At 53.3% G+C, this 25655-nt stretch overlaps 1 protein-coding gene across 4 annotated transcripts in view; it reads right to left on the bottom strand.

The window, feature by feature from the left end:
- The window catches only part of LOC116937582 (unconventional myosin-XVI-like), a 165170-nt gene that overhangs the window by 72081 nt on the left and 67434 nt on the right, over positions 1–25655 (bottom strand). For all 4 annotated transcript variants that reach the window (XM_076052242.1, XM_076052241.1, XM_032944726.2 and 1 more), the window contains exons 3-10: positions 9875–9945; positions 8865–9008; positions 8139–8247; positions 7006–7133; positions 6237–6362; positions 3868–3943; positions 3238–3427; positions 840–1017 (exon numbers count right to left, since the gene is read on the bottom strand). In XM_076052242.1, the coding sequence (XP_075908357.1) occupies positions 840–1017; positions 3238–3427; positions 3868–3943; positions 6237–6362; positions 7006–7133; positions 8139–8247; positions 8865–9008; positions 9875–9945 (1022 nt within the window). The remainder of the gene's footprint in view (positions 1–839; positions 1018–3237; positions 3428–3867; positions 3944–6236; positions 6363–7005; positions 7134–8138; positions 8248–8864; positions 9009–9874; positions 9946–25655) is intronic.

Below are 25655 nucleotides of genomic sequence, written 5' to 3'. Positions count from 1 at the left end.
CTGGCTGGGTTGGGCTGACATGGAGCAGGAATTATTGACATATGGCACTACCACTAGAACTGTATGGCAAGCTCCTTCGTGGCGATGAGAACTAAACTAAAACTATAAACTCAAAATAAACTTGATTTGAAGCTTTCGTGACTGCAGGAAGTACTCTTTGGTTCTTTCGGTAAAGTCACGTAGAAATAAAATACATTAAATAATAGAATACGACGTTTTAATTGCAACACAAGCAGTCGTCATCAGGTAGAACTAAATTTGAGTTAGAGACAAAACACAGACATGGAGATACACAGACAGACACACAAGCAGAAAGAGACAACACAGAGACACACAACATGGACAGACACAACATAGACACACAGAGAGCTGTGTGTCTATGTTGTGTCTATCTTGTATGTCTGTGCGTCTCCGTGTCTGTGTTTTGACTCTCTCAAATGTAGTTCCACAAGATGACGACTGCTTGTGTTGCAATCGAAACGCTGTATTCTATTATTTAATGTATTTTATTTCTACGTGACTTTACCGAAAGAACCAAAGAGTCAAAATAAACAATTTATATTTTACCAGTTAAGGTCCACTGAGCTATAGAGCTCAACGAAGTGGCTCATCATCATCATCACGTGGACAATTATAGCAGCCAAATACTCTAAACGCGTAACGTTGATTCTAAATATGGAGGAAAAACCGGGAGAACTCGGAGACAAATCCACGAGACCACATGAAGAGAGAGAGAGACACGCAAACTCCAAATATACAGCAGGCGTCAGGGTCGGGATTGAACCCACGACTACCTGTACACCAGGCGAAGGAGTTAACATCTCGCTTGGGGAGCTCGCCTGTCTCAGGGTGAAGTTGCCATTGCAGGTGGCCGCCTCTCCGCCCTCTCCGGCCTCCTCCGGCGCCGTCGCCGCCGTCACCACCGTCGCCGGCTCGGAGCGCCCTGGGCCCTCACCGAACATGGCCCGGCGCTCCCTCCAGGCATCACGCCGGCTCGGTGAGGGCCCCCACGGGTCCCTGCGAGGCACGGGAAGCACCGGTGAGGTGAGCACCGGCGCGGCACGCTCACTCAAATATTACAGGCGACCACATGCGGTGATTCAGGCAATAGATCTTCTTCAGGGTGAAGAGAAATAAGAGTGCAAGACATGGCCGGGGCCTGTAGCACAGCATGCTAACCACTATGCCACTGCTCCCCACAGACACACACATATACGGATACACACACAGATACACAAAAGACAAAGACCCCTCATATAGCCTGTAACAGACTGTAGGGGCAAGTGCTGTTAGCGAGCACCTATGAAGGCCGAAACGGTACACAAGGGGGTGGGTGGGTCAGCACCACGCCCGACCGCCTTTGTCTCCCTTTTGGCGATGTTTACACACCGCACCAGGTACTCATTTGAGGCTGAGTAGACCTTGGGGAGGCCCGGGACCGGTTCAGATAATCGTTACTGGTGTTGGCCGTAAGCGGGAATCAAACTCGGGTCGCCGGATTCAGACACAAAGATAAAAATTCAGACACACACACAGACACACAGACACACACAGACACACACAAAGACAAAGATCCCCCGTGTAGCCTTGACAGACTGTCGTGGCAAGTGCTGTTAGCAAGTAGCACCTATGATGGCAGGAACGGTACACGAGGGGGTCGGTGGCCAGCACCACGCCCGCCGCCTTTGTCTCTCCAGTGGCGATGTTTACACACTGTACCGGGTACTCATTTGAGGCTGAGTCGACCTAGGGGAGGCCCACTACCAGGATCAAATACTCGTTAATGGTGTTGGCTGTGAGCAGAAATCGAACCCGGATCACCGGGTTCGTAGCGCAGCGCAATAACCGCTACACTACCGTACCCCACAAAGACAAAGACACACACTGACACACAAAGGACACACACTGACACGCACACAAAGGAACAGGGAAGAGGAGGAGGGGGGGAGGAGGAAGGGAGGGGGAGGAGGGGGGAGAAGTCGCTTGACCCTGGGCAACTCGGTGACTGCGTGGGACCGTGAGGGTAACGCTCTCACTCGCTCACCATTAAAAACCATGGCCGGGGGGACCCTTGGTTACACAGATGTGCGTGTGCATGTGTGCGTGTGTATGTGTGCATGTGCGTGTGTATGTGTGCATGTGCGTGTGGTACTGGTATTGGTGTGTGGGGAGCGGTAGTGTAGTGGTTAGCGCGTTGCGCTATGAATTTGGCGACCCGAGTTCGATTCCCGCTCACGGCCAACATTAGTGACGATTATTTGGCCTCCTCTATGTCGACTCAGCCTCAAATGAGTACCTGGTACAGTGTGTAAACATCGCTGCTGGAGAGACAAAGGCGGTCGGGCGTGGTATTGGCAACCCACCCCCTCGTGTACCGTGCCGGCCTTCATGGGTGCTCGCTAACAGCACTTCCCCCAACAATCTGTGAAGGCTATACGAGGGATCTTTGTCTTTGTTCGTGTGTCTGCTTGGTCGGATAATGGGCGCTACACGGCATGGTATGGGCTAGAGAAGAGATGGAGTTGATGCGGTACAGGACGATGTGGAGCTGAGTGGACTTGTCCATGACTGCTACGGGCGGTGTCAAGATCGGCCTCTATGGAGGGGATTCAATAACAGTGGAGGGCAGAGGAGCGACGCTCACAACAATGAGCAGAGCACCAGGCGATAAATCTCAGAAAGTTGGCACAGTAGGGGGAAATATTTTGCGCATCTGCCAGTGGTCTCAGTCAACCCCTGGCACCTGGATCTGTCCCATGACCTCCTGCCAGCGAGCCTTCGACACTTCACGTGGCCTCAAGGTGCACCTAACTTGGCACAAGTGACGTGGTGACGTCACCACCACTTAGTGGCATATGGCGACTGTTGTTGTTGCAGAGCGAGCAGCGGTGACTGATGCGTGAGCGAGTGGGCGGTTGGGTGCACGGTTAAGTCAGTGGGTGGTTGTGCAGGTGAGTGGTTGGGTGGTTGGGGCAGGTAGTTGGCCGAGTTGGTGGGTGGTTGAGTGGGTGGTTCGGTGAGCGAGTGAGTGGGTGGATGGTCGAGTGAGTAGGTGGCTGCGCCAGGTGACTGGGTGGGTGGTTGCGCAGGAGGCTGGCCGTATGTGTTGTTGTAACCAGCAGTGGTGGTAGAACACGGCACGGACGAGACTAAATGGCAGTTGTGGTTGCGCTTGACCACGGTTGCGGTTGTTGGCGTGGTCGCGGTCGTCCGGTCCGTGGCCGTGATGGCTCTTACCGGCGCTTCGCCGGCACAAAGTCGTCGTGTAGGATCTCTTCGTACGCCCCCTCCTGCTCCCCCCCCTCCTGCTCCTCCTCCCCCACCCCCGTGCCGCCCACCGCGGCTCCCCGCGGCCGCCCCCCCCTCTCCCGCCACTCCTCCTGGCCCTGCACCAGCATCTCACGGACGAAGTCCGACGATGCCACCTCTTGAAAGCGACGCGGCGAACAAACAAACGAACGAACAAACAACAACAACAACGGCCGTCAACCATCGTCAACCGCTATTGGCAGATCGCTTGCCATGTGCCGAGGGCTCCGAGACGCCCCGCGGTGAGGGAGGGCGGCTCCATTGACTCATTGACCCCTGGATTCACTAACTTCTGACTCACTGACCCCCGGACCCACTGACCCCTGACTCACTGCCCCTGGACCCATTGATCCATAGACGCACTGACCCCTGACTCACTGCCCCTGGACCCACTGATCCATAGACCCACTGACCCCTGACTCACTGCCCCTGGACCCACTGACCCCTGACTCAAGGACCCCTGGACCCACTGATCCTGGAGCCTGGACCCACTGATCCTGGATCCACGGACCCCTGAACCCACCGACCACTGGACGCAATGAACCCTGACTCACTGACCGGATGGCTGATTTTGGTTGCAGTTGAGAGCTGTGGGGTCGGCTCCGTGCCTCAGCAGCAACCGCACCACCCTGGCCTACACAGATACACACACACACACACAGATACACACACACACACACAGATACACACAGATACACAGATACACACACACACACACACAGATACACACAGATACACAGATACACACACACACAGATACAGATACACACACAGATACACACACACACAGATACACACACAGATACACACACACACAGATGCTCACACACACAGACGCACACAAACACACAGATACACACACACACAGACACACACTGACGCACACAGATACACACAGAGATACACACAGAGATACACACACACATACAGATACACACACAGATACACACAGAGATACACACATACATACAGATACACACACAGATACACACAGATACACACAGAGATACACACAGAGATACACACACACATACAGATACACACACAGATACACACATATACGGATACACACACAGATACACAAAAGACAAAGACCCCTCATATAGCCTGTAACAGACTGTAGGGGCAAGTGCTGTTAGCGAGCACCTATGAAGGCCGGCACGGCACACGAGGGGTTAGGTGGCCAACACCACGCCCGGCCGCCTTTGTCTCCTTTTGGCGATGTTAACACATCGCACCAGGTACTCATTTGAGGCTGAGTAAACCTAGGGGAGGCACAGGACCAGTTCAGATAATCGTCACTGGTGTTGGCCGTGAGCGGGAATCGAACCCGGGATGCCAGGTTCGTAGCACAGCGTGTTAACCGCTACACACACACTAATACACACACACGCAGATACACAACAACAACCGCCATTTGCCACTAAGTGGCGATGATGTCATCACGACGCTTGTGCCAGGCTATGTGCACGTTGAGGCCACGTGAAATGTCGAACTCCCGCTGGCAGTAGGTCACGGGGCAGACCCATGTGCCACGGGTCGACTGACTAAGATGACTGAGATGACTGGCTGATGCACCACCTGTGCCCCCTACTGTGCCACCTTGCTGTGCTTTAGCCACCCGGCGCTCCGCTCGTTATTGTGAGCGTCGCTCCTCCACCCTCCGTTGTTGTTGGAGGGCGACTGCCTCCAACTGCCCAGTAGCACCCTTCACGAGCCTCCTCCACAGAGGCCAATCTTGACACCGCTGGTATCAGTCATCGGCAAGTCCACTCAGCTCCACGTCCTCCTGTACCACATCACTCCATCTCTTCTCTAGCCCGTGCCGCCCACGTTTAGCCCCTTCGATCCAGCCGAACAAAAGCTGTTTCGGCATGCGGTGACTAGGCATGCGGGCTACATGACCCAGCCAACGCAGCCTTGCCCGCCGGAGGAGCTCACCAATGGGACCTTGCCCAGATCATTCAAAGATTTGTGAGCTCCTCACCCAATCCAGCCTGGTTAAACCCAGGATGGATCGTAGGCAGGCTAGCCTAAATGTTTCTAACCGGCGAAGATGTTCCATTAGGGGGGTCCACGTTTTGCAAGCGTAGAGAAGGGAGGGAATGACAGTGGCCGAGAAGACCTGAAGCTTAGTGCGGAGCGACAGACCAGGTAGCTTCCACACAGCGTTACGCAACCGATGAAAAGATATTGCCACTCGACTCATTCGGAGTGAGACCTCTGCTGTTAAACTGGAGCCGGTCATAAGCACACTGCCCAGGTATGGAAAGCTCTCCACTCTCTCCACAACTGCCCCATCACCGATTGGGAGTTGTGGGGGTGGAGTGTCCGATGGTACAAAATACCCAGGCAGGTGCTTAGTTTTGATGGGGCTGATGGTAAGGCCCATCTCTTAGTGGCATGCTCCAGTCTCAGCAGCAGCGTCTCCAACTCCTCCTCTGAATGAGCAGCTATTACCAAATCATCGGCATACATAACGTGGTTGAGCAATAGGGAGCAGCTATTACACATAGAGACACACACACACAGAGATACACACACAGATAGAGATACACACACACATACATACACACACATAGAGATACACACATAGAGGTACACACACACATAGAGATACACAAACATAGAGACACACGCACACATGGACATACACACACACATACATAGAGGTACACAAACATAGAGATACACACACACACACAGAGGGACATGGAGACAGATAGACAGAGAGACAGAGACACAGAGAGACAGTGACACAGAAAGACAGGGAGACATGGAGACAGAGAGACAGAGACAGGGACACAGAGAGACAGACAGGCAGGGAGACAGGAAGACAGGGGGACAGAGAGAGGAAGCCAGGGAAACAGTGAGCCAGGAAGCCAGGAAGACAGACAGACAGAGAGCCAGGGGGTGTGACCTCTCACCTGTCCGTATTTGGCTGCTAGGTGCAGGGGCCCCCAGGCGGTGCTGTCCGGGCGGTCCGGGTCGGCACCGGCCTCCAGCAGCAGCCGCACCGCCGGCACACAGCCAAACACACAGGCGGTGTGCAGCTGTGGGTGTGGGTGGGGTGGTGTGGGTGGGTGGATGGATGTGGGTAGGCGAGCGCGTGAGTGAGTGTGTGCGTGGTTGTGTGGGCGAGTATGTATGTGGGTGCGTGGGTAAATGTGTGCGTGATTGTGTGGGTGAGTGGGTAAATGTGTTCGTGATTGTGTGGGTGAGCGTTTGTGTGGGTGAGTGTGTGCGTGGTTGTGTGGGTGTGTGGATGAGTGGGTGTGTGGATGAGTGGGTGTGTGGATAAGAGTGTGTGCGGTTGTGTGTTTGAGTGCATGCGTGGTTGTGCGGGTGAGTGTGTGCGTGGTTGTGTGGGCAAGCGGGTGTGTGGGCGAATGGATGTGTGGGCGAATGGGTGTGTGGGTGTGTGGGTGAGTGGGTGTGTGGGTGAGTTGGTGTGTGGGTGAGTGGGTGTGTGGGTGAGTGGGTGTGTGGGTGAGTGGGTGTGTGGGTGAGCGGGTGTGTGGGTGAGCGGGTGAGTGAACACCATCAGACAGCAACCGACACAAAATCACCACAACCTCCACCACCACCACTCCCACCACGCACCATCACCACCACCCCTCCACCTCCTCGACAACACTTTCCCCAGGAGCACACACGTGGGCTACCCGGGGCACCTTTGTCCACGCATGCGCTCACCGCGGTGACCCCGCGCTCGTCCTGCTGGTCCACGCTGCGTGCGCCCTCCGACACGAGGAGCCGCGCGCCCGCCAGGGTGGCGGCGTCACGGCGCCCACGAGCCTCCTCCAGCGCCAACTCCGCCAGCCCTGAGAGGGGGGGGCAAGGGGACGGAGGGGGCGGAGGGGGAGGGCGGGAGAGGGGTGGGGGTAGGCGTGGGGGTGCACCACCATTCTGTGTTCAAATAAATGGCAACCACCATCCCAGCACCACCGCCTCCTCACCCCTCACCCCCCTCCCCTGACACCGCACATTCAGATTCTCATCACGGCCACGGCTCACGGGAGCCGAGCCCTCACCGTTCGCCCAGGCGGGGGGTGGGGGCTTGGGGGGCAGGGTGGGGGCAGAGGGGGAGGCTGGGGGGGGTGGCAGCGGGGGGGTCAGGCCGGGTGCTGTCTCCGCTCGCCTCCCACACCTCTCTCACCTCGACAACGCCCCGCGTGCCCACCCCACACCCCCACCCCACGTGCCCACCCCACACCCCCACCCCACGTGCCCACCCCACCCCCTCACCCCACACCCTAACCCCCACCCCACCCCACACCCCCACCCCCACCCCACCCCACCCCACAACCCCACATCATCACCCCACATCACCACCCCGCATCCCCACGCCCCAACAATGCCCAGCGGCCAGCGACAAACAGCACTCTGGTCCAGGTTGCAATGGGATGGGGGAGTTGTGTGGGTCTCCGTCGCTCGTCGCTGTCACAGCGATAAGGAGGGCGACGACGGTAGGAAGAGAGAAGAGGGAATACCACGGTGGGAGTGGTGTGAGTGAAGAAGCAGAAAGGTAAGTGTGGGGTGAGTGTGTGGGTGAGTGGGTGAGTGGGTGAGGGTGTTGGTGAATGGTTGAGTGTGTGGGTGAGTGGATGAAGGTGTTGGTGAGTGGGTGAGGGTGTGGGCGAGTGTGTGGGTGAGTGTATGGGTGTGTGGGTGAGTGTATGAGTGAGTGAGTGTGTGGGTGAGTGTGTGAGTGAGTGGGTGAGCGAGTGGGTGGGTGAGTGTGTAAGAGAGTGTTTGGGAGAGTGGGTGAGTGAGTGGGAGGGTGTGGGAAGGTGGAGCGAGGCGGTGGAGGGGAGGGGCACCCCCACCACTGTGGCTCTGCCACGCTCGCACGATGGCGTCGCTCTCGGAGCCACGTGGAGTGTGGTCACACGCCAGTCGCCCGTCGCAGTCGGTGGCCAGGAGGTCCGCCCCGGCCTGCACACCACCAGCAGCACCAGCAGCAGCCCGAGAATCAGCAGTAGCATCATGAGCATCATCATCAGCTACAGTATCAGCATCTTCATCCTTGTGGTTGTTCTGGTGATCATCATCGTCACCATCATCGCCACCATCATCATCGCCACCATGATCGTCGTCGTCATCATCATCGTCATCAACTATTGTCATCATCTCCAGTTTCATCGTCAACTTCATTGTCATCATCATCATCATCACTATTACGACTGTAACCACCATTACCAAAGCCAGTTAGCATCAGTGACCGTTGCGGTCATCATCGTGGTCAAGGGATCGTGGTCAAGGGGTCAGGGTCATGGGATCATGGTCAAGGGGTTGTGGCCAAGGGGTCAGGGTCAAGGAGTCGTGGTCAAGAGGTCGTGGTCATGGGGTCGTGGTCATGGGGTCATAGTCAAGGGGTCAGGGTCATGGGATCATGGTCAAGGGGTTGTGGTCAAGGAGTCGTGGTCAAGAGGTCGTGGTCACGGGGTCGTGGTCATGGGGTCGTGGTCAAGGGGTCATCGTCATGGTCAAGAGGTCATCGCCATGGCCAAGGGGGTCAGGGTCACCGCCATGGTCCCGCCGTCGGTTCGTACGTGCAGGAGGAGGCCGACGAGGTGGGGCTGGTCCCCGGCGCCAGCCGCGTGAAGCGGCGTCCACGCATCGCCGTCACGCTCCTCCACGCGCGCCCCCCTCCCCAGCAGCGCCAGCGCCGCCACCTCGTTCCCGTGGCGCGCTGCCTGCGCACCACGGAGACCGAGATCCCCACGCCGTGCAGCTAACCAGACTGCGGTGGCGAGCGCCGTGAGCAGCGGGTAGCAGAGCCTGTGAAGGCCGGGACTGTGCAATGCGAAGTGGTGGCCGGCGCCACGCCTGGCCGCCTTTGTCTCCCGAGCGGTCAAAACGACAACGACGACCACCATTCGCCACTAAGTGTCGGTGACATAACCACGACGCCGGTGCCAGGATAGGTGCGCTATGAGGCCACGTGGAGGGTGGAATGCGCGCTGGTAGGAGGTCATGGGACAGACCGAGGTGCCATGGGCTGACCGACTGAGATGACCGGCAGCCTCTGTGCTGATAAATCTCACGCTGTCACACACACACCTACACATACAACAGACAAAGATCCCTGCCGTGTAGCCTTTAACAGACTGTTGGGGCAAGTGCTGTTAGCAAGCGGTGCCTATGGAGGCTGGCACGGTGACACACGAAGTGGGTGGGAGGCCAGAACCACGCCCTTAGTCTCCCCAGTGGCGATGTTTACACACCGCAACAGGTACTCGTTTGAAGCTGAATCGACCTAGGTGAGGCCCGGGACCGGTTAAGATAATTGTCACCGGCTTTGGCCATGAGCGGGAATCGAACTCGGATGGCTGGATTTGTAGCGCTGTTACACTGCCACTCCCCGGCACCACCGATACCAGCAGCGTCACCTCTGTGTTGTTAATTCCACTTAGTAGGAAAGCTGCTGCTGTGGCTGCCTGCTGCTGTTGTTGTCGGAACTCAATGAACCCTTGCCTTTACGGGGCATCTGTGAAGAAGAGCTTCATAGATCATCGGATTCCTCCTCCTGTAGTCTAAATAAAGACCCTGGCTCTGATACCTGGTGCAGGAAAGAGTCTCCCACAGGACTCGTCTCGTTCGGGTCCAGCCCTTGGTCCAGCAGAGCGAACACTGAAACACAGAGACAAGCATCTTCATAATCATCAGCAGCATCGCCATCATCAGCAGCAGCATCGCATTCATCATCAGCAGCATCGCATTCATCATCAGCAGCATCGCATTCATCATCAGCAGCATCGCATTCATCATCAGCAGCATCGCATTCGTCATCAGCAGCATCGCATTCGTCATCAGCAGCATCGCATTCATCATCAGCAGCATCGCATTCATCATCAGCAGCATCGCATTCATCATCAGCAGCATCGCCATCATCAGCAGCATCGCATTCATCATCAGCAGCATTGCATTCATCATCAGCAGCATCGCATTCATCATCAGCAGCATCAAATTCACCATCAGCAGCAACGCATTCATCATCAGCAGCATCGCATTCATTACCAGCAGCATCGCATTCATCATCAGCAGCATCGCCATCATCAGCAGCAGCATCGCATTCATCATCAGCAGCATCGCATTCATCATCAGCAGCATCGCATTCATCATCAGCAGCATCGCATTCATCATCAGCAGCATCGCATTCATCATCAGCAGCATCGCATTCATCATCAGCAGCATCAAATTCACCATCAGCAGCAACGCATTCATCATCAGCAGCATCGCATTCATTACCAGCAGCATCGCATTCATTACCAGCAGCATCGCCATCATCAGCAGCAGCATCGCAATCATCATCAGCAGCATCACATTCATCATCGTCAGCATCGCATTCATCATCAGCAGCATCGCATTCATCATCAGTACCATCGCATTCATCATCAGCAGCATCGCATTCATCATTAGCAGCATCGCATTCATCATCAGCAGCATCGCATTCATTATCAGCAGCATCGCATTCATCATCAGCAGCATCAAATTCACCATCAGCAGCAACGCATTCATCATCAGCAGCATCGCATTCATTACCAGCAGCATCGCATTCATTACCAGCAGCATCGCATTCATTACCAGCAGCATCGCATTCATTACCAGCAGCATCGCCATCATCATCAGCAGCATCGCAATCATCATCAGCAGCATCACATTCATCATCGTCAGCATCGCATTCATCATCAGCAGCATCGCATTCATCATCAGTAGCATCGCATTCATCATTAGCAGCATCGCATTCATCATCAGCAGCATCGCATTCATTATCAGCAGCATCGCATTCATCATCAGCAGCATCGCATTCATTATCAGCAGCAGCAAAAACACTGCCATCACAAAGATCGTTCTGATAATAATGTATTCCATCATTATAATGACCATTACACTCATCATCATCACCACCGTTACCATCATCACCTCCACCATCACCACCTCCACCATCACCATGATCATCACCACCATTACCATTATTCCCAACATTACCATCATCATCACCATCATCACCACAATCTGACTGGACACTGCCCAGACACAATACTGCCCATAGACTCAACACTGCTACTTATATACTCAACACCGCCCAGACTCAGCACTGCCCACAGACTCAATACTGCCGATAGACTCAGCATGGCACCATAGACTCAACACTGCCCATGAACCCAACACTGCCCATAGACTCAGCAACTGCTCACTCAGCACTAACCATAGACACAACACTACCTATAGACTCAACACTGCCCATTAACTCAACACTGCCCATTGACTCAGCACTGCTCAGACTCAGCACTGCCCAGACTCAGCACTGCCCACAGACTCAACACTGCCCAGAATCAACACTGCCCACAGACTCAGCACTGCACCATAGACTCGACACTGCTCACAGACTCAATACTGTGTTAAGATAACAAAAGGGATTCCACATGTTTCCATCCTCGGCCCCCTCTCGTTCTCTCTTTATGTCAATGACTTGGGCACCGACCTGGATAATTCCAGAGTAAATCTGTTTGCAGATGACACGGTACTGATTACTGCTGGCCGCTCTCCAGATGACGTGATTGCTAAGCTCCAGGGCGATTTCAACAAACTACAACATCAGCTAGTTGCTCTTAAACTCGTCCTGAATACCTCCAAAACCAAGGTGCTATGCTTCTCACCAGGGCTAAAGCAGGAAGTTATTTTCCCCCAATTATATTCCTTAAATAATCATCAAATAGAGCAAGTCAAGTTCTATACGTGTCTTAGGGTCATCTTTGATTCAAAACTGAATTTTCAAGATCACATTGATTATCTTGGTAAAAAGACAAAATTTAAATTTCGATTTAAAGCTTTCGTGACTGCAAGGATTCATCTTCTTTGGTTCTTTCGGTAAAGTCACGTAGAATGAGAATAAAATAATAAAATAACACAATAAAATTCTCACGACGTTTCGGCCACTTGCGTTGTGGCCGAAACGTCGTGAGAATTTTATTGTGTTATTTTATTATTTTATTCTCATTATACGTGACTTTACCGAAAGAACCAAAGAAGACAAAATTTAAAAATGGTTTTCTGTATCGACACAAGCACTGCTTCCCCCCTATGTTCCACTTGTAATTGATAAAAGCTACCGTACAGCCTCTACTTGATTACTGTGACATCTTCTTAGCTCTTTCGGTAAAGTCACGTTGAAGGGAAACAATAAAATAATAAAATATATATAAAACAATAAAAATTCTCACGACGTTTCGACCATAACACAAACGGTCGTCATCAGGTGTGTCGGTTTGCAAACCGACACACCGGCACACCTGATGACAACCGTTTGTGTTATGGTCGAAACGTCGTGAGAATTTTTATTGTTTTATATATGTTTTATATATATTTATTATGAATATATTTTATTGTTTTCCTTCAACGTGACTTTACCGAAAGAGCTAAGAATATGAATTACTGCAGTCACGAAAGCTTTAAATCAAAATTTACTGTGACATCGTATATAAATCAGCCCCCAGTACTATACTGAAGAAACTTGACTCAATTTATCACTCGGCCTTAAGATTTGCATTGAACTGCCCATATAGAACCCACCACTGCGATCTCTACATTGGGTCAAACTTAACTTATCTTAATGGTCGACGGCTTGTGTATCAGGTCTTATTTATTCACGATGTACTTACAAAAAAATCAGCAGACTACCTGCTGGATCTCCTCACTGTTTCGAAGAACAAATATGACCTAAGGTCGTCGCTCATTTACCAGCTTCACATTCCTTATTGCTGTACAAATACTGGAGGAAGGGCCTTTTCTATTGATGCCCCCAGGGTCTGGAATGCTATCGCCAATAAACTGCAACTTGGATCACCACTTGTGAGATCTTACCTCAAAACTGCTTTAGAGGAGTTGTACACCCTAACTGCCACTGCTATTCAGAATGGCCTGAAATGAAATGTATTGTTCTGGATGATTGCTGCAAAGTATAATCTTGAGTTTTGATTATAGTGTGCCGATCTTTAAAGGTGTATTGAAAAATATTGATTCTGCTACTGATACTCCTGCTGTCATGGAGTAACTTATGCAGCCAGCTATGGCTGCAAAGTTTGGTCGTACATGTTATTTATATCGTTTATTGTGACATTTTTATCACAGTTACTATGATTACTGTTACATTGTTTTTATAGCTTTATTTTGGTGATTTTGAAAACGTTTTGGTTTAGCCATGTTTGTTTGTTGTAGTACAGAGTTAGCCTGATAACTTGAATCTAAATTGTCTTATGGTTGTTATTGTTTGACTTGCATCCCACTGGGGTTTTTGCACACAGCGTTGAAATACGGTGTTTATTTCTGGAATTTTCGGTTGCGTGTAGTCACTTTAAGATGTTTCTTGTTCATGTTTTTGGCTCAGGGTTATATCCAATAAATGAAACTGAAATATACGAAGCACTGCACCATAGACTCAACACTGCCCATTAACTAAACACTGCCCACAGACTCAACACTGCCGATAGTCAGCACTGCCCACAGACTCAGCACTGCTCACAGACTCAAGACTGCCCAGAAACTCAACACTGCCCACAGACTCAACACTGCCGATAAGTCAGCACTGCCCACAGACTCAGCACTGCCTACAGACTCAAGACTGCCCACAGACTCAAAACTACCCATAGACTCAGCATCGGACCGTAGACTCAATACTGCCCATGGACTCAATACTGCCCCATAAACTCAGCACTGCCCATAGACTCAACACTGCCCACAGACTCAAAACTGCCCACAGACTCAACACTGCCCACAGACTCAAAACTACCCACATACTCAATACTACTCACAGACTCAATACTGCCGAAAGACTCAGCATGGCACCATATACTCAACACTGCCCACAGATTCAACACTGCCCACAGATTCAACACTGCCCACAGATTCAACACTGCCTACACACTCAATACTGCCCATACACTCAGCATGGCACCATAGACTCAACACTGCCTGTATACTAAACACTGCCTACAAACTCAACACTGCCCATATACTCAACACTGCCCACAGACTCAATACTACCCACAGACTCAACACTGCCCACAAACTCAATACTACCCACAAACTCAATACAACCCACATACTCAATACTACCCACAGACTCAATACTGCCCATACACTCAGCATGGCACCACAGACTCAACACTGCCCACAGACTCAACACTGCCCATAGTCTCAGTACTGCCCAGACTCAACACTATCCACAGACTCAATACTGCCCATACACTCAGCATGGCACCACAGACTCAACACTGCCCACAGACTCAACACTGCCCATAGTCTCAGCACTGCCCACAGACTCAACACTGTCCAGAGACTCAACACCGCCCGCAGCCTCAACACCGCGCACAGACTCAACACTGCCCACAGACTCAACACTGCCCACACACTCAATACTACCCTCAGACTCAACACTGCCCACAAACTCAATACTACCCACAAACTCAATACAACCCACATACTCAATACTACCCACAGACTCAATACTGCCCATACACTCAGCATGGCACCACAGACTCAACACTGCCCACAGACTCAACACTGCCCATAGTCTCAGTACTGCCCAGACTCAACACTATCCACAGACTCAATACTGCCCATACACTCAGCATGGCACCACAGACTCAACACTGCCCACAGACTCAACACTGCCCATAGTCTCAGCACTGCCCACAGACTCAACACTGTCCAGAGACTCAACACCGCCCGCAGCCTCAACACCGCGCACAGACTCAACACTGCCCACAGACTCAACACTGCCCACACACTCAATACTACCCTCAGACTCAAAACTACCCACATACTCAATACTGACGATAGACTGAGCAAGGCACCATAGACTCAACACTGCCCACATACTCAACACTCACCACAGACTCAATACTGCCCACAGACTCAATAATACCCACAGACTCAATACTGCCCACAGACTCAATACTGCCAATAGACTCAGCATGGCACCATAGACCAACACTGCCCATAGTCTCAGCACTGCCCATAGTCTCAGCACTGTCCACAGACTCAACACTGCCCAGAGTCTCAGCAGTGCCCATAGACTAAACACTGCCCATAGACTCAGCACTGCCCCCAGACTCAGCAGTGCCCATAGACTCAACACTGCCCACATACTCAATACTGTCCACAGACTCAACACTGCCCACAGACTCAGCAGTGCCCATAGACTCAACACTTCCCATAGTCTCAGCACTGCCCATAGACTAAACACTGCCCATAGACTCAGCACTGCCCACAGACTCAGCAGTGCCCATAGACTCAACACTGCCCACATACTCAACACTGCCCACATACTCAACACTGCCCACAGACTCAGCAGTGCCCACAGACTCAACACTTCCCACAGACTCAGCAGTGCCCACAGACTCAACACTTCCCATAGTCTCAGCACTGCCCATAGACTAAACACTGCCCACAGACTCAGCAGTGCCCATAGACCCAACACTGCCCACATACTCAATACTGCCCATAGACTGGGCACTGCACCATAGACCAACACTGCCCATAGACTCAGCACTGCCCACAGACTCCAAACTGGCCATAGACTCAGCACTGCCCACAGACTCAACACTGCCCATATACTCAACACTGCCCACAGACTCAACACTGCCCACAGACTCAACACTACCCATATACTCAACACTGCCCACAGACTCAATACTGCCCACAGACTCAATACTGCCCACAGACTCAATACTGCCCACAGACTCAATACAACCCACAAACTCAATACTACCCTCAGACTCAAAACTTCCCACACACTCAATACTACCCTCAGACTCAAAACTACCGATAGACTCAGCAAGGCACCATAGACTCAACACTGCTCACATACTCAACACTGCCCACAGACTCAACACTGCCCACAAACTCAATAATACCCACAGACTCAATACTGCCCACAGACTCAATACTGCCAATAGACTCAGCATGGCACCATAGACCATCACTGCCCATAGTCTCAGCACTGCCCACAGACTCAACACTGTCCACAGACTCAACACTGCCCACAGACTCAGCAGAGCCCACAGACTCAACACTTCCCATAGTCTCAGCACTGCCCATAGACTAAACACTGTCCACAGACTCAGCACTGCCCACAGACTCAACACTGCCCACAGACTCAACACTACCCATAGACTCAGCACTGCCCACAGACTCAACACTACCCATATACTCAACACTACCCTCAGACTCAAAACTACCCACATACTCAATACTACCCACAGACTCAATACTGCTGATAGACTCAGCATAGCACCACAGACTCAACACTGCCCACAGACTCAATACTACCCACAGACTCACACTGCCCACAGACTCAACACCGCCCACAGACTCAACACCGCCCACAGACTCAACACTGTCCGCAGACTCAACACTGCCCGCAGACTCACCAGTGCCCATAGACTCACCAGTGCCCATAGTCTCAGCACTGCCCACAGACTCAACACTGCCCACAGCCCCAATACTGCCCACAGACTCAGCACTCCCCATAGACTCAACACTGCCCAAAGACTCAGCACTACCCATAGACCAACACTCCCCATAGACTCAACACTACCGATAGACTCAATACTGGCCCTGTACATGAAGGCAGTCCCCCTCCTTAACCTCCGTGCGCCCCTCTCTTAAAGCCCCGTTACCTCTTCTGTCTCTAGCGCTGAGAGATTCACCCTAAGGGGGTGGTGACAGCTCTGACGAGCTCCACTGCGGGGACACTGCTTGGGCCACCGTGGGGACACTGCTGGGCCACCGCTGGCCACCGCTGGGACACCGTAGGGCCACTGTTGGGGCCACTGTTGAGGCCACCATGGGGCCACTGCTGGGCCACCGCTGGAACACCGTAGGGCCACTGTTGGGGCCACTGTTGGGGCCACCGTGGCGCCACCGCTGGGACACTGTTGGGGCCACCGTGGGGCCACTGCTGGGGTCACTACTGGGGCCACCGTGGGGCCACCGTGGGGCCACCGTGGGGCCACTGCTGGGCCACTGTTGGGGCTAATGTTGGGGCCACCGCTGGGACACTGTTGGGGCCACCGTGGGGCCACTGCTGGGCCACCGTTGGGCCACCGCTGGGCCACCGCTGGGCCACTGCTGGGGCCACCGTGAAGCCACCGTGGGGCCACTGCTGGGCCACTGTTGGGGCCACCGTGGGGCTACTGCTGGGGCCACCGTGGGGCTACTGCTGGGCCACCGCTGGGCGTGAGGGAGAGTGTGCTGGCTTGGCGAGTGAAGGTGAGCAAGTATATAGCATTGGTGCATGCAGGTGAGTGTTGTATCAGTACGTCACAGTCAGTGTAGGTGAGTGGTGGTGAGTGTGGTTAGTGTAGGTGAGTGTTAGTGAGCGGTGGTGTGTGGTGGTGAGTGGTGGTGAGTGTGGTGAGTGTAGGTGAGCGTAGGTGAGTGGTGGTGAGTGTAGTTGAGTGGTGGTGAGTGGTGGTGAGCGGTGGTGAGTGTAGGTGAGTGTAGGTGAGTGTACGTGAGTGGTGGTGAGTGTAGGTGAGTGGTGGTGAGTGGTGGTGAGTGGTGGAGAGTGTAGGTGAGTGTTGGTGAGTGTAGGTGAGTGGTGGTGAGTGGTGGTGAGTGTAGGTGAGTGTAGGTGAGTGGTGGTGACTGTAGGTGAGTGTAGGTGAGTGGTGGTGAGTGGTGGTGAGTAGTGGTGAGTGGTGGTGAGTAGGTGAGTGGTGGTGAGGGTAGGTGAGTGGTGGTGAGTGTGGGTGAGTGGTGGTGAGTTGTAGTGAGTGGTGGTGAATGTAGTTGAGTGGTGTTGAGTGCTAGTGAGTGGTGGAGAGTGTAGGTGAGTGGTGGTGAGTGTAGGTGAGTGGTGGTGTGTGGTGGTGACTGGTGGTGAGTGTAGGTGAGTGGTGGTGTGTGGTGGTGTGTGGTGGTGAGTGGTGGTGAGTGTAGGTGAGTGGTAGTGAGTGTAGGTGAGTGGTGGTGTTTGGTGAGTGGTGGTGAGTGTAGGTGAGTGGTGGTGACTGTAGGTGAGTGTAGGTGAGTGGTGGTGAGTGGTGGTGAGTAGGTGAGTGGTGGTGAGTGTAGTGGAGTGTAGGTGAGTGGTGGTGAGTGGTGGTGAGTAGGTGAGTGGTGGTGAGTGTAGGTGAGTGGTGGTGAGTGGTGGTGAGTAATGGTGAGTGTAGGTGAGTGTAGGTGAGTGGTGGTGACTGTAGGTGAGGGTAGGTGAGTGGTGGTGAGTGGTGGTGAGTAGGTGAGTGGTGGTGAGGGTAGGTGAGTGGTGGTGAGTGTGGGTGAGTGGTGGTGAGTGGTAGTGAGTGGTGGTGAATGTAGTTGAGTGGTGTTGAGTGCTAGTGAGTGGTGGAGAGTGTAGGTGAGTGGTGGTGAGTGTAGGTGAGTGGTGGTGTGTGGTGGTGAGTGGTGGTGAGTGTAGGTGAGTGGTGGGGTGTGGTGGTGTGTGGTGGTGAGTGGTGGTGAGTGTAGGTGAGTGGTAGTGAGTGTAGGTGAGTGGTGGTGTTTGGTGAGTGGTGGTGAGTGTAGGTGAGTGGTGGTGAGTGTAGATGAGTGGTGGTGTGTGGTGGTTTGTGGTGGTCAGTGTAGGTGAGTGGTGGTGAGTGTAGGTGAGTGGTGGTGAGTGGTAGTGAGTGGTGGTGAGTGTAGTTGAGTGGTGTTGAGTGCTAGTGAGTGGTGGTGAGTGTAGGTGAGTGGTGGTGTGTGGTGGTGAGTGGTGGTGAGTGGTGGTGAGTGTAGGTGAGTGGTGGTGTGTGGTGGTGAGTGGTGGTGAGTGTAGGTGAGTGGTGGTTAGTGTAGTTGAGTGGTGTTGAGTGGTAGTGAGTGGTGGTGAGTAGGTGAGTGTAGGTGAGTGATGGTGAGTGTAGTTGAGTGGTGTTGAGTGGTAGTGAGTGGTGGTGAGCGTAGGTGAGTGGTGGTGTGTGGTGGTGAGTGTAGGTGAGTGGTGGTGAGTGTGGGTGAGTGGTGGTGAGTGGTAGTGAGTGGTGGTGAGTGTAGTTGAGTGGTGTTGAGTGCTAGTGAGTGGTGGTGAGTGTAGGTGAGTGGTGGTGTGTAGTGGTGAGTGGTGGTGAGTGGTGGTGAGTGTAGGTGAGTGGTGGTGTGTGGTGGTGAGTGGTGGTGAGTGTAGGTGAGTGGTGGTGAGTGGTGGTGTTTGGTGAGTGGTGGTGAGTGTAGGTGAGTGGTGGTGAGTGTAGGTGAGTGGTGGTGTGTGGTGGTTTGTGGTGGTCAGTGTAGGTGAGTGGTGGTGAGTGTAAGTGAGTGGTGGTGAGGTGAGTGGTGGTGAGTGTTGTTGAGTGGTAGTGAGTGGTAGTGAGTGGTGGTGAGTGGTGGTGAGTAGGTTAGTGTAGGTGAGAGGTGGTGAGTAGGTGAGTGGTGATGAGTGTAGGTGAGTGGTGGTGAGTGGTGGTGAGTGGTGGTGAGTAGGTGAGTGGTGGTGAGTGTAGGTGAGTGTATGTGAGTGGTGGTGACTGTAGGTGAGTGGTGGTGAGTGGTGGTGAGTAGGTGAGTGGTGGTGACTGTAGGTGAGTGTAGGTGAGTGGTGGTGAGTGGTGGTGAGTAGGTGAGTGGTGGTGAGTGTAGGTGAGCGGTGGTGAGTGTAGTTGAGTGGTGGTGAGTGTGGGTGAGTGGTGGTGAGTGGTAGTGAGTGGTGGTGAATGTAGTTGAGTGGTGTTGAGTCCTAGTGAGTGGTGGAGAGTGTAGGTGAGTGGTGGTGAGTGTAGGTGAGTGGTGGTGTGTTTTGGTGAGTGGTGGTGAGTGTAGGTAAGTGGTGGTGTGTGGTGGTGTGTGGTGGTGAGTGGTGGTGAGTGTAGGTGAGTGGTAGTGAGTGTAGGTGAGGGGTGGTGTTGGTGAGTGTAGGTGAGTGGTGGTGAGTGTAGGTGAGTGGTAGTGAGTGGTGGTGAGTGTAGTTGAGTGGTGTTGAGTGGTAGTGAGTGGTGGTGAGTGTAGGTGAGTGGTGGTGAGTGTAGGTGAGTGGTCGTGTGTGGTGGTTTGTGGTGGTCAGTGTAGGTGAGTGGTGGTGAGTGTAGGTGAGTGGTGGTGAGTGTAGGTGCGTGGTGGTGAGTGGTAGTGAGTGGTGGTGAGTGTAGTTGAGTGGTGTTGAGTGCTAGTGAGTGGTGGTGAGTGTAGGTGAGTGGTGGTGTGTGGTGGTGAGTGGTGGTGAGTGTAGGTGAGTGGTGGTGTGTGGTGGTGAGTGGTGGTGAGTGTAGGTGAGTGGTGGTGAGTGTAGGTGAGTGGTGGTGAGTGTAGGTGAGTGGTGGTGTTTGATGAGTGGTGGTGAGTGTAGGTGAGTGGTATTGAATGGTAGTGAGTGGTGGTGAGTGTGAGTGGTGGTGAGTGTAGGTGAGTGGTGGGGTGTGGTGGTTTGTGGTGGTCAGTGTAGGTGAGTGGTGGTGACTGTAGGTGAGTGGTGGTGAGTGTAGGTGAGTGGTGACTGTAGGTGAGTGGTGGTGAGTGTAGGTGAGTGGTGGTGAGTGTAGGTGAGTGGTGGTGTTTGATGAGTGGTGGTGAGTGTAGGTGAGTGGTATTGAATGGTAGTGAGTGGTGGTGAGTGTGAGTGGTGGTGAGTGTAGGTGAGTGGTGGGGTGTGGTGGTTTGTGGTGGTCAGTGTAGGTGAGTGGTGGTGAGTGTAGGTGAGTGGTGGTGTGTGGTGGTGAGTGGTGGTGAGTGTAGGTGAGTGGTGGTGAGTGGTGGTGTTTGGTGAGTGGTGGTGAGTGTAGGTGAGTGGTGGTGAGTGTAGGTGAGTGGTGGTGTGTGGTGGTTTGTGGTGGTCAGTGTAGGTGAGTGGTGGTGAGTGTAAGTGAGTGGTGGTGAGGTGAGTGGTGGTGAGTGTTGTTGAGTGGTAGTGAGTGGTAGTGAGTGGTGGTGAGTGGTGGTGAGTAGGTTAGTGTAGGTGAGGTGGTGAGTAGGTGAGTGGTGATGAGTGTAGGTGAGTGGTGGTGAGTGGTGGTGAGTGGTGGTGAGTAGGTGAGTGGTGGTGAGTGTAGGTGAGTGTATGTGAGTGGTGGTGACTGTAGGTGAGTGGTGGTGAGTGGTGGTGAGTAGGTGAGTGGTGGTGACTGTAGGTGAGTGTAGGTGAGTGGTGGTGAGTGGTGGTGAGTAGGTGAGTGGTGGTGAGTGTAGGTGAGCGGTGGTGAGTGTAGTTGAGTGGTGGTGAGTGTGGGTGAGTGGTGGTGAGTGGTAGTGAGTGGTGGTGAATGTAGTTGAGTGGTGTTGAGTCCTAGTGAGTGGTGGAGAGTGTAGGTGAGTGGTGGTGAGTGTAGGTGAGTGGTGGTGTGTTTTGGTGAGTGGTGGTGAGTGTAGGTAAGTGGTGGTGTGTGGTGGTGTGTGGTGGTGAGTGGTGGTGAGTGTAGGTGAGTGGTAGTGAGTGTAGGTGAGGGGTGGTGTTGGTGAGTGTAGGTGAGTGGTGGTGAGTGTAGGTGAGTGGTAGTGAGTGGTGGTGAGTGTAGTTGAGTGGTGTTGAGTGGTAGTGAGTGGTGGTGAGTGTAGGTGAGTGGTGGTGAGTGTAGGTGAGTGGTCGTGTGTGGTGGTTTGTGGTGGTCAGTGTAGGTGAGTGGTGGTGAGTGTAGGTGAGTGGTGGTGAGTGTAGGTGCGTGGTGGTGAGTGGTAGTGAGTGGTGGTGAGTGTAGTTGAGTGGTGTTGAGTGCTAGTGAGTGGTGGTGAGTGTAGGTGAGTGGTGGTGTGTGGTGGTGAGTGGTGGTGAGTGTAGGTGAGTGGTGGTGTGTGGTGGTGAGTGGTGGTGAGTGTAGGTGAGTGGTGGTGAGTGTAGGTGAGTGGTGGTGTTTGGTGAGTGGTGGTGAGTGTAGGTGAGTGGTGGTGAGTGTAGGTGAGTGGTGGTGTTTGATGAGTGGTGGTGAGTGTAGGTGAGTGGTATTGAATGGTAGTGAGTGGTGGTGAGTGTGAGTGGTGGTGAGTGTAGGTGAGTGGTGGGGTGTGGTGGTTTGTGGTGGTCAGTGTAGGTGAGTGGTGGTGACTGTAGGTGAGTGGTGGTGAGGTGAGTGGTGGTGAGTGTAGTTGAGTGGTAGTGAATGGTAGTGAGTGGTGGTGAGTGGTGGTGAGTAGGTTAGTGTAGGTGAGTGGTGGTCAGTAGGTGAGTGGTGATGAGTGTAGGTGAGTGGTGGTGAGTGGTGGTGAGTGGCTGTGAGTAGGTGAGTGGTGGTGAGTATAGGTGAGTGTAGGTGAGTGGTGGTGACTGTAGGTGAGTGTAGGTGAGTGTAGGTGAGTGGTGGTGACTGTAGGTGAGTGTAGGTGAGTGGTGGTGAGTGGTGGTGAGTAGGTGAGTGATGATGAGTGTAGGTGAGTCTAGGTGAGTGGTGGTGAGTGGTGGTTAGTAGGTGAGTGGTGGTGAGTGTAGGTGAGTGTAAGTGAGTGGTGGTGACTGTAGGTGAGTGTAGGTGAGTGGTGGTGAGTGGTGGTGAGTGGTGGTGACTGTAGGTGAGTGGTGGTGAGTGTAGGTGAGTGGTGGTGACTGTAGGTGAGTGTAAGGGAGTGATGGTGAATGGTGGTGAGTAGGTGAGTGGTGGTGAGTGTAGGTGAGTGGTGGTGACTGTAGGTGAGTGTAAGGGAGTGATGGTGAATGGTGGTGAGTAGGTGAGTGGTGGTGAGTGTAGGTGAGTGTAGGTGAGTGGTGGTGAATAGGTGAGTGGTGATGAGTGTAGGTGAGTTTAAGGGAGTGATGGTGAATGGTGGTGAGTAGGTGAGTGGTGGTGAGTGGTGGTGAGTAGGTGAGTGGTCGTGAGTGTAGGTGAGTGGTGGTGAGTGATGGTGAATGGTGGTGAGTGATGGTGAATGGTGGTGAGTGATGGTGAATGGTGGTGAGTAGGTGAGTGGTGGTGAGTAGGTGAGTGGTGGTGAGTGGTGGTGAGTGGTGGTGTGTGTAGGTGAGTGGTGGTGTGTGGTGGTGAGTGGTGGTGAGTGTAGGTGAGTGGTGGTTAGTGTAGTGAGTGGTGTTGAGTGGGAGTGGTGGTGAGTGGTGGTGAGTAGGTGAGTGTAGGTGAGTGATGGTGAGTGTAGTTGAGTGGTGTTGAGTGGTAGTGAGTGGTGGTGAGTGTAGGTGAGTGGTGGTGTGTGGTGGTGAGTGTAGGTGAGTGGTGGTGAGTGTGGGTGAGTGGTGGTGAGTGGTAGTGAGTGGTGGTGAGTGTAGTTGTGTGGTGTTGAGTGCTAGTGAGTGGTGGTGAGCGTAGGTGAGTGGTGGTGTGTAGTGGTGAGTGGTGGTGAGTGGTGGTGAGTGTAGGTGAGTGGTGGTGTGTGGTGGTGAGTGGTGGTGAGTGTAGGTGAGTGGTGGTGAGTGGTGGTGTTTGGTGAGTGGTGGTGAGTGTAGGTGAGTGGTGGTGAGTGTAGGTGAGTGGTGGTGTGTGGTGGTTTGTGGTGGTCAGTGTAGGTGAGTGGTGTGAGTGTAAGTGAGTGGTGGTGAGGTGAGTGGTGGTGAGTGTTGTTGAGTGGTAGTGAGTGGTAGTGAGTGGTGGTGAGTGGTGGTGAGTAGGTTAGTGTAGGTGAGAGGTGGTGAGTGGTGATGAGTGTAGGTGAGTGGTGGTGAGTGGTGGTGAGTGGTGGTGAGTAGGTGAGTGGTGGTGAGTGTAGGTGAGTGTATGTGAGTGGTGGTGACTGTAGGTGAGTGGTGGTGAGTGGTGGTGAGTAGGTGAGTGGTGGTGACTGTAGGTGAGTGTAGGTGAGTGGTGGTGAGTGGTGGTGAGTAGGTGAGTGGTGGGGTGGTGTGGTGAGTGGTGGTGAGTGTAGTTAGTGGTGGTGAGTGTGGGTGAGTGGTGGTGAGTGGTAGTGAGAGTGGTGGTGAATGTAGTTGAGTGGTGTTGAGTCTAGTGAGTGGTGGAGAGTGTAGGTGAGTGGTGGTGGAGTGTAGGTGAGTGGTGGTGTGTTTTGGTGAGTGGTGGTGTGTTTTGGTGAGTGGTGGTGAGTGTAGGTAAGTGTGGTGTGTGGTGGTGTGTGGTGGTGAGTGGTGGTGAGTGTGGGAGTGGTAGTGAGTGTAGGTGAGGGGTGGTGTTGGTGAGTGTAGGTAAGTGGTGGTGAGTGTAGGTGAGTGGTAGTGAGTGGTGGTGAGTGTAGTTGAGTGGTGTTGAGTGGTAGTGAGTGGTGGTGAGTGTAGGTGAGTGGTGGTGAGTGTAGGTGAGTGGTCGTGTGTGGGTTGTGGTGGTCAGTGTAGGTGAGTGGTGGTGAGTGTAGGTGAGTGGTGGTGAGTGTAGGTGCGTGGTGGTGAGTGGTAGTGAGTGGTGGTGAGTGTAGTTGAGTGGTGTTGAGTGCTAGTGAGTGGTGGTGAGTGTAGGTGAGTGGTGGTGTGTGGTGGTGAGTGGTGGTGAGTGGTGGTGAGTGTAGGTGAGTGGTGGTGTGTGGTGGTGAGTGGTGGTGAGTGTAGGTGAGTGGTGGTGAGTGTAGGTGAGTGGTGGTGTTTGGTGAGTGGTGGTGAGTGTAGGTGAGTGGTGGTGAGTGTAGGTGAGTGGTGGTGTTTGGTGAGTGGTGGTGAGTGTAGGTGAGTGGTGGTGAGTGTAGGTGAGTGGTATTGAATGGTAGTGAGTGGTGGTGAGTGTGAGTGGTGGTGAGTGTAGGTGATTGGTGGTGTGTGGTGGTTTGTGGTGGTCAGTGTAGGTGAGTGGTGGTGACTGTAGGTGAGTGGTGGTGAGGTGAGTGGTGGTGAGTGTAGTTGAGTGGTAGTGAATGGTAGTGAGTGGTGGTGAGTGGTGGTGAGTAGGTTAGTGTAGGTGAGTGGTGGTGAGTAGGTGAGTGGTGATGAGTGTAGGTGAGTGGTGGTGAGTGGTGGTGAGTGGCTGTGAGTAGGTGAGTGGTGGTGAGTATAGGTGAGTGTAGGTGAGTGGTGGTGACTGTAGGTGAGTGTAGGTGAGTGGTGGTGAGTGGTGATGAGTAGGTGAGTGATGATGAGTGTAGGTGAGTCTAGGTGAGTGGTGGTGAGTGGTGGTTAGTAGGTGAGTGGTGGTGAGTGTAGGTGAGTGTAGGTGAGTGGTGGTGACTGTAGGTGAGTGTAGGTGAGTGGTGGTGAGTGGTGGTGAGTGGTGGTGACTGTAGGTGAGTGGTGGTGAGTGTAGGTGAGTGGTGGTGACTGTAGGTGAGTGTAAGGGAGTGATGGTGAATGGTGGTGAGTAGGTGAGTGGTGGTGAGTGTAGGTGAGTGGTGGTGACTGTAGGTGAGTGTAAGGGAGTGATGGTGAATGGTGGTGAGTAGGTGAGTGGTGGTGAGTGTAGGTGAGTGGTATTGAGTGGTAGTGAGTGGTGGTGAGTGTGAGTGGTGGTGAGTGTAGGTGAGTGGTGGTGAGTGGTGGTGACTGTAGGTGAGTGGTGGTGAGTGTAGGTGAGTGGTGGTGGACTGTAGGTGAG

This window comes from Petromyzon marinus, chromosome 55 (assembly GCF_048934315.1).
Source record: "Petromyzon marinus isolate PM22_M1 ecotype Great Lakes invasive population chromosome 55, UKy_Petmar_22M1.pri1.0, whole genome shotgun sequence".
Classification (NCBI taxonomy): domain Eukaryota; kingdom Metazoa; phylum Chordata; class Hyperoartia; order Petromyzontiformes; family Petromyzontidae; genus Petromyzon; species Petromyzon marinus.
The sequence above is the reverse complement of the archived record's forward strand: the minus strand, read 5'-3'. Positions and strand labels throughout refer to the sequence as shown.